Source organism: Pinus tabuliformis, chromosome J (genome assembly GCF_031772625.1).
Source record: "Pinus tabuliformis cultivar Carrire ecotype Pingquan chromosome J, CPIR1, whole genome shotgun sequence".
NCBI lineage: Eukaryota > Viridiplantae > Streptophyta > Pinopsida > Pinales > Pinaceae > Pinus > Pinus tabuliformis.
The window spans coordinates 1,198,802,403-1,198,817,621 of NC_142295.1; the positions used below are offsets into that span (position 1 = coordinate 1,198,802,403).

Genomic DNA, 15,219 nt, shown 5'->3' on the forward strand with positions numbered 1-15,219 from the left:
CCTGACCATTGACAGAGTCCTGATAGGAATGCCAACTCTTCAGAAGACCAAGGAGAGCCAAGCTCACCAAGTCCTCATCATCGACAGTCACCCCCACACTTCCCAGCTCATCTCTGCACTGAGTGAACTTCGTGAGATACTTGGGCATACTGTCTCCCTTCTCACATTTGATGTTTCTGAGTTTATCCTTGAGCACCATTCCACCAGCTCAAAACTCAACCGCTTCTAATCTAAAATTCGTGAGAACAAAGTATTTCTCGTACAGAGATTGACTGTATGGGAATTCATTGGATATCTCACCTTCCAAAGGAAGGATGAATCCAGAAGCTACCTAGCCTGATTACAGACTCTGCCTGAAGAAATAAAATGTAAACACTTTCTGAATAATAGATCTGATGATCAACAGCTCCGATACCATGTAGAAATTTTTTCTACAAATCATCTAGCTCTGATACCATGTAGAAATTTTGAATAATAAACACTTATTCACAGAGATTATCCCGATTATACACTATTGCGAAATACATGCATAATACATAACCTCCCCTACGTTGATCATCAATTTAGCAGCACAATGAAACATCAATCGCATGTGCACATTAACACAGTATGTAACCCGGGGAAAGCATACAGCTGAAAACCCTACACTATCTGTATATTATAATGATTGAGAACATGTAACAATACATAGTACAATACTCCTCACAAGTACTTAGTACTATCTCCACCTATTACACACAAAACTAGCTCAGATCCGAACAAGTCACAGGTTCAAATCTCCTCTGTTGCTTTGCCTGCCTCCACTGCACAATCCTGCAAGAGAATGAATGAGAATGGCTGATCCAAACTCCTATTTACCTTGGCTGATCCAAAATCACGTGAGAACAAGCTATAATTTCCTTGGTATTGGCCCACACTACGCAATCCTCATTGGCATAACTCAATCCCATGCATGTGCAAAATCTCATGCACAACTGATAGTCACAACTCACCCTTTCACTTACCTCTAACACTTGTCTCTGTTGAACTGTCCATGCACTGAGTTAACTGATGTATTCTTTAGTTTCTTTATGAGTTAATAATTAGTGAATTAATTAATATTTAATTCACACAACTCATCACTAGTGTATTCTTTAGTTAGACTAAATACAACTAGTTCAACTAAGTCAAACTGAACACAACTCCATCAACTCCACAGAACTCACATGCATGAGTTCTAACTGAAGTCCTCCATGCAATAGCTCAACTAACACATAAGAAACCACGTGATTCCTTTTGTCAGCTGCATGTGCCACATCCGTAGCTCGAACTGAAGTGCTCCAAGAGAATAAGATAATGTTTAGAGTCCAAATATTACTAAGGGCTAATAATATTTGACTGTTTCTATTTTTAGCCTGGCAGTCTAAAAATAGACTTTGATCACTCCGCTGTGAACCAAAAATAGAAGTCCATCTATTTTTTCCCAACATGACCAATCATCCATAAACAACATCCTGCAACTCATAGACCATGATCCATATGTCTAAAAATAGACATAGTCTAAAAATAGACTTTGCGCCAAAAATAGCCTGCGGGCCCACTTAGTGAAGGCGACTCCTTTCCACTAAGCTCCATCATCTTGTTGCATTTTCAACATGAAATACCTTGCCATCACTTTTGATTTACATTCTATCCAGATATATGAATTCAATAGAACAATAGAGATTAAACCAATACTAGCATTCCAAATTGAGACAAGACCTCTTGAAAGACCCTCGATGTTCAAAGAACACAAATTCCAACCCTTTGAAAAAGAAGAAATAACTTCAATAGCTTTTGACCCTAAACACATAGTTTCTTGCAATATGACTATATCTACATTATATACTAAAAATAATATTTTTAGGGATGACTTTTTGAAGGCACGATCCACCCCTTCAATATTCAATGAATGCATAATCATTAAGAAATTTTTCTAGGTCTTCCGTGCTCTACAAACCCCTCTTATAGTCATTTGCATCCCTTCTCTAACTTCTTTGAAATTATTTTTTTTCTTACGTAATTGACATCTGATATTTCCTCCTAATGAAAGAAATCAGTTTGATTAGTCTACAATGCCAAACCCCATTGCAATTTCCTTTTCTACTTTATGGATGATTCCTTCCTTGGAAGACTTCTCTTCAATTATGGTTTTTTTTTTGTATGTACATTTCGAAATCACTTTTCAATGATCATGCCATATTTGGAGGGTCAATTGCTTATTTCAAAATTTTAGCCCAAACATTAGTAACAAAAGAGAATTTTTATTGTAAAAAATAATTCAAAGGATTTACCAAACATGTAGTTTGATATTTTTTATTTATGGCTCTTGGAAAGTAACTTAAATTAATCTAATTATCAAGGAAAGATAGCAAATGAGAAATATCTTGAATGTTATTGTTAATTATATTGTGGTCTCTGTCTTCATTTAGTTGCAACTATCATATTTTTTTTGTAAGCTAGTGTAGAAAATTATATTACCAAAAATATTTTACATGATAGTACATTATGAGAAGAATTGTAAAGGCTAGTGTTCATACAAGGAGAAGTTTGCAAAGTGCTAATTTTGGACTAAAAATAACTAGAGAGGGATCATCTAATCGTGAAGGTGAAACTAGATGGTCCCTCAGTATGAGCAAAATCTGGTTGAAAAACATGGGCCATGTAAAAATGAAAAAAAGCATTACCAAAATTGATAAAGGCCCTGCAAAAAGGATTCCTACTGATGTGACCATAGAAACTTAAACAAGAGTGTAATATGATGAAAGACAAAGGAAAATGAAACTTAATGGGGAACCTGGTCATGTTGCTTGCTTGATTGTGGAGCTACTTGAGGCTTGTTGAGCTTTGTTGTGCCTTCTTCTCATGCTCCAACATTGCTAGGTATGCCTTCTTCTCCATTTTCTTCAACGGTGACGTAGTCATAGGACTTGCACCTTGTTGAGAGGATTCACTTTTATAGGTCTAGGCTACGTTGGTGGGAGGCTTCATCTAATTCTCTTCCTTTGATTCAAGCTTCTATCTAGGAGGGGAGCCTTGGGCCACAAGATCTTTTCCCTTCGTGTCTGTCACTAGAGGACTGGGGAGTGGAGGGGAGCCAGGCTGGTGGGAGGAATTCAAATCAACAATGCTTTCCATACAACTAGTGGTTTCTTAAGTTAGGGGAATAGGAGGGAAATCAATGCTTATAGCCCTAGATAGATTGCACAACACAAGAAGAGTGTTGTTGAATTGAATGAAAACCTCTGCCATTCTTCATTCTACTTTGCCTTTGGCTTCTTCCAAGGTTTAGAGGTGGCACACTAACAGAGCTCGAACTGCCCAATTGTCATCATCCAAACAGTTGCACTCCTGAACCTCCATTTTGGATCCCAAGCTACGAAGGTGGGCTAGTATATTCAGGTTAAACAATTCTAGATTTTCATCATGCTAGGGAGAGCAAGGTGGACACCCTCATCCTCAACCTCCTCATCTGGCTCAACCCCTTTCTCTAACTGTATCTTCCTACCGAGAGTTGTTAAACCTAGAGCATTGGCTTCTAATAATTATGACATGGACAACAATGTTGCTTCTATCAAAGCCTGACTCCTGCAAGATAGAATGAAGGAGGAAATGAAGGGACTGAGACATACATCTGAATAGGAGCATAAGAGCCAATGTAAGGCTGATTGCGAGGAGGATTCAAAAGGAATGTTCAAGACAACTTGAATTAACTAAGACAAAGCTTACTTGAATGAAATCCGCAATGCATGACCGCCACCTGGACACCCTATTCATTACTAGCGTGATTATTGTTTTGTTGAACCTGATAGGGCGCATTGTTCAAAGGAGCACCCAAATCTAGGAGAATTGCAACTATCATATTAACAACAATGTATGTTATCATTAAAGAGGAGGAGGAGTAGAGTTTATTGATGTTACTTTGTCATGATGTAATAAAATAATATCAATATAAATGCATAGTTCAAAGTTTGTATGTAATTGGTGAGTTTAATTCACTTTTCCTATTTCAAAATGTTTTTATATTAAAAAGAAAAGTGAAGTACAATGCAATGACATTTAAGAGTTTAACAATCTTCATAACATATTATGTTTCATTATTGTTAGATATTTTGCAATATTCATCTCCTTTTTCTATTTTTCACTTGTTTCATATGAGAACAAACAAAGAATGAGGTATAATGCCATAATATTTAACAATTGTGCATTTTTTAGATAACATTTTATTATTATTAGACATTTCGTGATATTCAAATATAAAATATTTTAAAAGCATGAACTTATTTTTCCATTAAATTCAAGAGCAACCATTTAAAATAATTAATTTCACAAGAAAGATTCTTGTAAGATATAAATGCATAACACATTATCGTGCCATTCAAACATTTGGAATTTGTTGAATTTATTTAGATAATAGTCTCGTGCAAGGAAATTTTGTTCTTTGCATTACTTGATGACTATATTGCGACATTGCAATTTTTATTATTGCAATTTTTCTCCCAATATATCTTAATAATAACATCAACAAATTGTTAAATATTGATTAAATCCATAATATATAAAAGATAATACACAACTTGAACTGGTATCCCCAATGGTGTTGGGCATTCACATGCCTCCAAGTCACTAATGGCCTAGCTTAAATCCCCTAGGTAGGCGCACTAGTCCTAGTGAATTTGATAAGAATAAACATGGTACTATATAGTCGATGTTTGTACTTGGCGATATTTCTTTTACAAACTATGAGCTACATGTTCAATGATTAGCTATATACAAACCTAGATACATCTTAATTTTGGATCTACCAAGGGCCAAGTGGGACCAAATCTCTTTTCACTTTAAAAGAGGTTTGCATCTCAAGACATTTGATTCCTCTCTGCCCTTGGTAGATCCACAATTAAAATGGATATGGGTTGATTTAATTTCTCCCTTTAAATAGGTTATATTCCGCATGAATACCATGGACTCCTAATACCATGGGTTGTTTTTATTTTTATTTCTATAGGGTTATCCTTTCTCAATAAATGTTTTTGTGATCCATAATGTTTAGAATTGTCTCTTCCGAATTAATCGCATCACTCTTTTTTGGGATGGACATTTGAACTACCCACTATGGGTTATTTTTATTTCGTTTATTTCACTTTTACTTTTATTTTTATTTTGACTGAGTTAAAATGTTTACATTTCATTACCCTAATTTTTTTTTTAATTTAATTTTTTATTTAATATTAATTTAATTTTTAATTTTACATTACATTACAACATCTCTGCCTTTTAACATAATTAAGATACTTATGATGCCTCAAAATTCCACTTAAATCAAGAAAATAGTGGAATATCAATATGTTCCTTCAATTGAATAATTACATCATATAATTAAAAAATTTAAGAAACAAATAGGTTTTTTTTTTTTTAAACATAAACGGGTAGTGGATATATTAGAAACTTGGCCTTAATGCCAAAGAGCGGATTACAAAAGGTGAGTCTAAATCTAGAAATGCCGAACAACCTTGCAAGACCGTGACAATTATGTTTAGCTCACATCTCTTTTTTGCTGCTACTATGCGGTCAATTTTAGAGATTTTCCCAAGCTTTTGGATACAAACAAATTGATTTAACAGAAGGCAATAAAACATGACAATTTTCTAAATTAAGGAATTGGTTCCCATATTTCTTGTCTGCCTCTGAGCAGGGCACCAGCCGTAAGAAGGGTTGCTTTGTTAGCTTCAGTGTCCGCCTCCTTATTATTGGCTCTCAACACATGATAGAAATTCAAGTTTTGGAAAGAGTCTCCAAGGTCTGAAATTCTGTGAATCAGCCTTGCTAGCCTTAGGTCCATTGGCTTAGAATGAGTCACCATAGTGTTAATAATAACCTGAGAGTCTCCAATAACATTAGCCTCCCTGATGTTCAACACTTTCAAAATCTTGAGTCCTTGAAAAAGAGCCAAAGCCTCAGCTTGAATGCTGGAAGCGATGCCCAAACCCTAGGCAAAACTGTGGATCCTAAAACCAGTTGGATTCAAAATAACTCCTCCAGTACCAGCTCTTCCAAGATTTCCCTTTGCAACCCCATCAAAAAATAGAGAATGCCTCTGTTGGTTTGCAATCCATCCTTGGAACTCTTTTGTTGTAGCCCTTATTTGCCAAACTTTTGGGAGGGAGATACTCTTTGCCAATTTTTGGAACTGAAGATCGAGAGAAGATCCCCAATTTTTATCTTGCTAGGTGAGATTTAAATCATCTTTGTGGTCTCTCAGGCACTCTTTTAACTGGCATTTAATTTTAACTACCACTAGCTTGACATCCTGTTCGCAGTTTCTAAAAATCCTTTTGTTTCGCTCAAGCCAAATCTGCTAGCAGGTAATTTTAGGGAGAATAAACCAAGCAACTCTAATAATTTTGTTTTTTGGAGGAGGACCAGGGTACCTTTGCAGCCATTTGACAAAAAAATCAGCAGTGGAGGAAGGCAACGCGAAGCTGGAACTCAAAGTTTCCAGCAGCTCGGTCCAGATCTGCAATGTAAAGGAACATTCAAGCATCAAATGAGAAACACTTTCCTGATTTACCTTGCAAAGTCTGCACCTTGAAGGGCCGTGGAAGCCACGCTTCTGAAGATTATTGTCTGTCAAGATTTTGGAATGGCATAACAGCCAATTGAAGAAATCATTTTCCATGGCTTTGGGTTCGTGGCCACATGGGGGCGCTCACACAACTTGGCATATCCCTGAGCAACGGAGTAACCACCATCCCACACACCCTAACCTCTTGAATCCCTGCTTTGCATCCGCGTTGCAACTAATCTGTGAAGCTTGGAGGGCAGTTCCTCGAGTTCCATAGACAAATCTGGGGGCGTTTCAAGTTTCCAGCCAGCCCAACGTGAATCCTGCCAGACTGAGATATCCCACAGGGAGTGCAATCCAGCATCGTTCATCCAACTGCGCAATGCTTGAAGAGAGTGACAGTCTCAAAGTGGCTCATTATTCATAATTTTGTCTGTCCAAAGGTTGATCTTTTTTCCATTGCCGGGGACCCAGTAGGCATGAGTATTTATAAGTGGACAGGCTTTGGTACAAAGCTTCTGGAAGGGCATATTCAGGAGCGGCAGAGGATGGTCTAGATAGCTGGAGTGCTTGCCATTAAAGTATTTTTTCCAAAGAGCTAGTTGTGCCCAGCCAGGGTTAGGAGCAATAATTCTCCAGATGAGCTTAGCTCCCATAGCGATATTTTGATATCCAAGATTTTTGAAGTTCAAGCCTCCTTCCAAGAGCGATTTGGAGATGGATTCCTAGCTGACTAACGGAATATTTTTCTCATTTTGCTTGCCCCCCTTCCAAATTTTTTTCGAATGATCTCCTCCATTTTTCTGAGAATGCCAGAGGGAGCTAGAAGAACTGAAAACTGAAATAAGGGAAGACTGTTAAGGACTGATTTAATAAGGACAGACTTACCAACAATGTTGAGCCAGGAAAAGCCCCAGGCAAGCAACTTGTTCTTGAATTTCTCCAATTGGGGGAGCCAATCTCTGCTGAAGGCTCTTTTAAGAAATACAGGAAGGCCTAGGTACTTGAAGGAAGTCCAGTTTGAGGAGGTTGCGAAACCAAAGGTTTTGGAAATGGAGTTGAGCAAGCTAGAAGTGGTGTTCCAGCAATAGATATGGCATTTTCCATTGTTAAGACTGCTTCCCGAAATCATACAAAACTCGTCCAGGACTCCTTTAAATCTGGAGGCTATAAGCACAGAGGCAGCTCCCAATAACAAGGTGTCATCCGCAAAGAGGGCATGATTAATGTTTTTAACACCTCTTGCTATACAAAGCCCAGCAATTTCCTGGTCCATCATTTTTTTTTCTAAATAGAAGCTGAGGACAGAGGCTTGAAGAACGAATAGAAGGGGTGAGAGAGGGCACCCCTACCTGAGCCCTCTCATGGCTTTGAAAATTCCAGCAGCTCTGTCGTTTACTAAAGGAGCAATCCAAGGCTCCGAGATGCAGGCCCGAATCCAATTTATAAATTTCTCCCCAAATCCAAATTTGTGTAAGACTTTCAGCATAAAACTATGCTTGACTCTATCAAAAGCATTTGCTAAATCGAGCTTGACAACCATACCTTTTTCATTGCGACTCAGACTTGAGTGGATTGCCTCTTGGACCAGAATGAAATTGTCCACTATCTGTCTCCCTTGAATGAATCCTCCTTGGCTTTCCAGAATGACTTTGGGGAGGATGAGCTTAAGTCTGTTAGCGATGACTTTAGTAATCAGTTTGTAACCAATATTACATAGCGAAATTGGTTGAAACCTGTTGAAAGTGTTGGCTCCTTTCTCTTTGGGGATGAGAGCAAGGAAAGCAGAGCTCATGCTGCCTCCGATTTTCTGGCAAGCTTGGGACTTAATAACCATTTTGTATAAATCTTTTTCCACAATTGGCCAGCAAGATTGGAGGAATCTTTGTCTGGGTCCATGGTGAAGAGGGCATCCTTGACTTCATTCTTGGTGACTTTAGCTTCAAGAAGGTGATTCATTTCAACAGTAATCAAGGAGGGAACCACGTCAATCATATTAGAGATTTGGTCCAGATTTATATCTTCACTATACAGGCTTTTAAAGTGAAGGGAGGCAGCTTTTTTGATGCTTGCATTGTCTTTGTGAATAATAGTGCCATCTTTGATTTTGGAAATGGAATTGGTACATTTCCTTGCCTGAGCTTGATTATGGAAGAAGGAAGAGTTCCTGTCCCCTACTTTAAGCCAAAGGTTGCGTGACTTAAGTCTCTAGTGCTCTTCTTCTGCTAGACAAGCCTTATGATATTTTTGCTGGCGCTAGGCTTCTTTGTCTAGAATCTCTTTAGTTATGTCAGTTGTTTCAGCTTGGAGATGATGATTTTCCATAATGCGTTAGAGATTTTTTCTTTCATTTGCTGGATTGGGCAGAGTTTTTGCCCAGCTTTTTAAAGCCCTTTTCACTCTTCTGAGCTTCTCCTCCCAGACAAAAAAGGGGGACCCTTTGACCGGTTGCATCCAGATGCCCTTAACTAATTGCATGAAGTCTGATTCCTTAACCCAGAGCGGGCTAAATCTGAAGGGAATTGGACCTAGTTCAAGCTGAAACACCACTTCCAGCGTGATGGGTTTATGATCAAAAGTGCTGCAAGGGAGAATATGAACTCTAGCCTCTAATCCAAGCAGAAGAAAAGAGCTTTGAAGTAAAAATCTATCCAATCTGGCAGCAATGTGGCCAAGGCCAATTCTTTTATTAGTCCAAGTGTACTTACCAGAGTGGTTTGATGTCCAGCAGGTCCCAATCCTGCATAAGGTCCTCTGCCCATTCCCTTGCCAGATCTCGAACAATGTCACCTCCTCTCTTGTCTGCTAATAAGAGAGTGAGGTTAAGATCTCCTGCTGTGATGGTATTCTCAAGATTAACGAGATCTGCTTGGGTTCTAATGGAGTCCCAACAGACCTTTTTTTCCACAACGTTCACAGGGATGTACATGTTGAAGAGACTGATGATCTCTTTTGAATCTAAGTGCTGCAATTTTAAAAACAGCCAATGAGTATTGAGGGTCTCGGAAATGACTGAGAATTTGCTAGCGTTCCAAAGAGTGTCCAATCCACCGGAAGCCCCTCGGTTGAGATTGCTTTCGCCTCACATTTGTTCCAGAGTTTCTTACTTGCCTGAAGGAAGACAGAGTCTTCTAGTTTGGTCTCCTGGATGAGAAGTATGTCAGGAGCTTCTGTTCTTATTAAACTTTTGATGGCTTCTTCTTTGATTCTGCTCCCCATACCTCTACAGTTCTAGGAGACTATCTTCATCATTTGTATTTCTGGTTGGCTCCCTTGGAGCCTTGGGGCTGGTTTCTTGCCATCTTTGCTTTTGATGCTAGTAGCTTCTCAAGGGTTGGTTGGCTGCCTTGGAGCTTATCCTTGAAAGTTTCCTGCTCTCTTTTTTCCCGATCTGATTTACGGCCTCTTGTGGATCTCCTTATCGAAGCTTGGGATTCTCCTATTTCCCCTTCTTCCTCCGAGCAATCTGATTCATGCTCTTCTTCCTCTACTTCGACAGTGTTTCCTTTGGAGCTCTCAGCAAGGCTTGCCCCCTTGGGAGAAGAGGGGGTGCCTTTAGAGGGTGGGGTTGATTTTTGATTGTCTGGTTCCTGAGTTTCCTTTATTTGCGAGCTTAGAGGAGAAAATTTATCTTCTTGATCCATTCTGGGAGGGGGTTGCTGAGGAGGGGCTTGAGAACCTCTTTCATTTGGACCAACCTGCTTTTGGATTTTCTTGACGCGCTTGACCTGGTTCCAACCTTGTTATTTACCCTTATCTAGTTCCACATTGGTTGGGCATCCTCTGGCGAAGTGACTGTAGACATGACATTTTCGGCATTTGAAAGGCAACTGCTCGTAGTCCAGCTTCTGCAAATGGGTCCAGTTTCCTACTTTGATTTTGATGGCTTTCGGGAGACCCACCTCTAGGTTTACTTCTACGTAGATACGGGCATAGTCGTATTGATCTTTGTTGTTTGCCCTATCTATGAATTTCCCAAGGGTGTTTCTGATGTGTTTCAACGAGTCCCAATTCCAGCAATGAACTGGGAGATTAGGGAGTCTGACACATACAGGGACATCCATGGGAACATCTACTACAGGGTCGAAATCCGACGTCCATCTGTTGAGGTACAGGCCTGGGGGCCCATGAAATAGGGGCCATTCTGAAAGATTAGTTCCTTGTCGTCCTTAGAGGTGAATTCGAAGAGGAAGAACCCTTGTCCTAAGAAGTAAGAGGTGACGCTGCTCTTGATCAGAGGAGCCCAGTTCTTGTTAACCCAGGTCTCAGTGGTCTTAGGAGAAGGCCATAGACCGATGAACTGGCCAACGAGAGCCCGCTCAACCAAGGAGAGGGTGACTTGAATCAGGGTCTCAGGCGACAGGGAGATTTCAGGAATGTCTTCCAGCCTCTTGACAAACTTGGCTGCTTCACTCTTTTTCTTCTGCGGCAAGCCGGCCAAGAGCTGAGAGAAGGCTTCGGCAGATGAAGGCGGGCCTGCCTGGGGCGAGCTCGGACCTCCATGAGGGCGAGCCCGGCTTACTAGTCCCTCCCAGCAGCAGACGAGCGCTCTGAACCGCAGGAACTCAAAAAAGAACGCAGAAAAGGAGGGCAGAGGGCCCAAAGCCACGGGCCGCAGAGCAGCAAGGGTGCAAAGGCGCCGAGGCACAGCTAGGGTTTCATGGCAGCGTTCCAGAGCTCAGCAATCCATCCCTTATGTCGTTCAAATAAAGTTAATAACATCAGAAACAAATAGGTATAAAGCTAATTTCTCATAATCATATAAATCGCTTAACCCAATAACAAATATATTTAATGGTATCAAAATATTTTGATTTAGATAATGCTTAGGTCATATTAGAAGCATAATAAATGAAGTCACAACCTTGTCAAGATAGATAAATTAATTTTAATCACTTAATTAGAATGTGTCAATTTTTTTTTAAAGATAATGAAAAAAATAAAAATAGCAAAAAATCGAAATTTCCATAAAATTTTCAAAAACATAATAAATATTTAAAATTAAATTTCAAAATTTACTTAAAATAAATTATATAGCAAAATTTTAATAAAAATAAATAATAATAATAATTAAATTGCCATTAAACATTTGGATTCGGAGAAAATAAAATATTTATTTACAAACATTTATATTATCAAATTTTAAGGTCACCCCCACACCAAATTGGTGTACGAAACTCCCTTGTGGGATAAGGGATCTACCTCCCGCAGGGATTTCACTGTTAAGTCTACAAAAGCATACATACTCTATCCCATCTAATTTTGAACCTAATTTTGAACATATAACCTCTTAAGAAGAAACACACACTCATACCCATATGTCCGTCCCCTCAAACCCAAACTCAAACTGTACACCCAGCCTAGTTTCGTTTTTAGCGAATTCTTTTTTGTTGTAAATGCTACTACGCTGGTGAAAGCTCTTTCATTTTCCCTGCTTAGAGGAAAAGTACCAAGAATACTCACCGAGCATTAAGTGCCATCGCCCCCTCTAAACCCCAACCCTCTCTGTCGCGATGCCTGCCCCTTTCTCCCTACTTTCTCATTAAACCCTACTTCCTGAATCTCGAACACAGCATTATCGCCTTCCGACCTGCGCCCAGGGTTCATAGTCATCGATTCCGCTCGTCCGCTCCAGGTAAATTAACTATCGCTTACTCCATTCATTTCACAGAGGATAATGTCTACTCAGTTGAAAATATGGACACGATTGGCCAACAACCGACTCCCATTATTAGGCCACTGCCCCTCGATCGTGATTTCTTTGCTTCCTTCTCTTCCATTTTATGCAAAGTTTCCCATGAAATTTGCCAATTTCAGTAACCAAATAGCAATCCCGTCCACGACTCCAGCACAGCGAGGTGTTGTAAGTGATTTTCTCATCAGCAAATGTGGCCTAACAGAGGAAGAAGTCGCAAAATGTTTTAGAATTTGCAATGACTTAGTTCGTGTAAAATCTACCCAAAACATTGAAGAAGCTTTAGAGTTGTTACATGGTTGTGGTTTGACCACCTCTGCCCAGATTCGAAGGGTGGTTCTTCATAACCCTACGTTTCTTTCTCTGACATGCGACAAAAATTTGAAGCCTAAGATTAGCTTCCTTAGAACTATTATAAGAGAAGAAGATATATCCAAAATTGTTGTTAGAGATGCAAGAATATTTAATCTCAGCGAAGATAAGCTTAAATCGAGAGCTTCATTTCTTTTAAGATCAGGCTTTGATGATAAAACAGTGGCGAGGCGACCCAATCTGCTGAGGGTTGCAGAGGAAAAAATTATGGAACACTTTAAACAGGCCGAGAATCTCGGGTTTAAGAGGGGATCAAAATTGTTTAGTATCGCCGTATGTGTGATTTCGCCACTAGGGAAAGAAACATTAGAACGAAAATTCCAGAGTTTGAGATGTTTAGGTTTCTCGCAAAAACAAATGTCTGGATTAGTTCGTCGGCAGCCACAGATATTGGCCCTTTCAGTGGAAAAAGTGAAGCGTAATGGAGATTTTATGGTTAATTCTGTGGGCCTTTCATTGGATGATTTGGTGAAGTATCCAAATTTATTTGCGTACAGCTTGGAGAAGAGGATAATTCCTCGGTATAAAGTAATGGAGGCATTGAAATCCATGCAAGTGCAAGAGTTCAAAAGAGAGATATACTTACCAACTATTTTGAGTTCAAAAGAGAGATATACTTACCAACTATTTTTAGTTGGACAGAAAAAGTTTTCTTAGATAAATATGTGAATAATCAACCTGAAACCTCAATTCTGCTGGATATTTACCATGGCAGGAAAGTGAGTGTATCTCGATTGATGTATAGTTAAATGATGAATTTTATTCATGATTTTAAATGAGTAATCCAGTTGCAGTCTTTTATGCTGGATTCATTTGTGTGATGTCACAGTCGGGTTTCTTGGAACATATACATTTGAATAGAAAACAATGTTTTTTATTTTAGCTTAATCTTGGATATATCTCTTTCTATATGATATGGGATAACAGTCAAATATTTAGTTTTGAAGTTAAATAATTCATGTAATATTATGTTTTTATAAGATTGTTAAAATATCCTTGTGTTGTCGATTTGGGTGCCTTGTAGGTCTGTAAGAGGTAAAAATGCTCAGCTCCTTACAGCATGCAAGCTTATAAACTTTTTTGGCTACATAGATGTAGGGATAATGACACATGTTACTGTTTCAGACTTCTTGCAGTAAGGAATAACTTTAAAACTTAGTTTTGTATCATTATACTAAACTACATGGGAACTTAGCCTCGTAAACCTTTTAAGAGCAAATTTGGTATAGTTATAGCATTGTATTTGTGTCTAATTTTAAATAATTTTTCCACCTCTTAGATGTCAAATCTTTTTGAATATTCCACATACTCCATCCATATATTATTCAACTTATTGTAACGTAACACATTCAATGTTCTTTTTATTTAAAACAATTGAAATTGTGAGAGAATTCCTCTTGTTGAGAGCATTCCAATAGATCATGGCATTCCAAACTTTAAGACTTACCAAAACCTTGAGAGAGTTTAAACCAAATGTTTTTGTCCTAACATTTTTAACCTAAATGATTAAGTTTGTCAAAAATTTCAAGTAAATTTGACAAGTTTTTGTATCCAAATGTGTTCCTATTTTGAAAACTTTGAAATATGTAATTCCTATTTGTATTATATGTGTGTTCCAACTTTGAAAACTTTGAAATATGTTATTCCTATTTGTATTATGTGTGTTTATAGTGGTTATGATTAGGTAGAGTTCATCTTTACATAAAGAGTATGTTTCCATATATTTAAGAGGTAACTAGATTTAGTTGGCTTTGAGAGATTCTAGTTAATTTAATTTAACACTTGTGAAATTAATTTTAATTTAGCACTTGGTATATAATTATTTTTCACGAATTATGTAGGACATAACCACCCCCCCTCAATAGAAGTGCTTGAGCCTTATTTTTTTATTGTGGAAATGGATTCAACACCATCAAAAAGCCTTGGGGCACCCAAAATCTTGAAGCTTGATAGCTGCAACTCGGATTTCAAAAAATCTTTGCTGAATTTTTATCAAAATCATGCCAAAATTTCCATTGTTTTCCAGCAAAAATGATGCATTGTTAGACTATGCTTAAAATATATAGTTACAAGGAAACTAGTTGTTTGAAGAACTACCTAAAATAAGAGGCTTGACAATCTCTTCCTCAATGCACTTAAAAGCTTTAAAGGATGGCTGTAGTGAATTCATAGTAGCGTTTTCTAAGCATGGATCTCTTCATTATCCAACACAACATGTATCAAACTGAATAACCTATATAAGAGAAAGATTATAATTATCTTTCACAAAACATGAAATGAATTATAACACCATTATTTATTTTACAAAAAGTCCACATGATATTATTGATCCCAATTCCTCTTCATCTAATCACAATTCACAAATTGTATCTTCATTCATGTTCACTTACACTGTAACATTGAAGTAGCGAATACCTATATTGACTCAACATTAATAAACTTCACATATTCAACTATATGATTAAAATAATTAACAAAATGATCTAGCCTAGTGAATTCTTCCCAAATTTCCCCTAAATTTAGTCGGATTTAAATCACCTGATATTATCACCTTCTAGAAAATTGTTATAAG

General features: G+C 38.0%; 1 protein-coding gene across 1 annotated transcript; it reads left to right on the forward strand.

Annotated features, from left to right (window-relative positions):
• The first annotated feature begins 12,377 nt into the window (after window positions 1-12,377).
• LOC149231418 (transcription termination factor MTERF8, chloroplastic-like) lies at window positions 12,378-13,304 on the forward strand. Its single transcript, XM_089381632.1, has one exon. The coding sequence runs from the start codon at window positions 12,378-12,380 to the stop codon at window positions 13,302-13,304; it is 927 nt and encodes a 308-aa protein (XP_089237758.1).
• Window positions 13,305-15,219: the final 1,915 nt, after the last annotated feature.

Coding starts and splice junctions, on each gene's coding strand:
- LOC149231418 (XM_089381632.1), top strand. CDS start 12,378: ATGAAATTTGCCAATTTCAGTAACCAAATAGCAATCCCGTCCACGACT.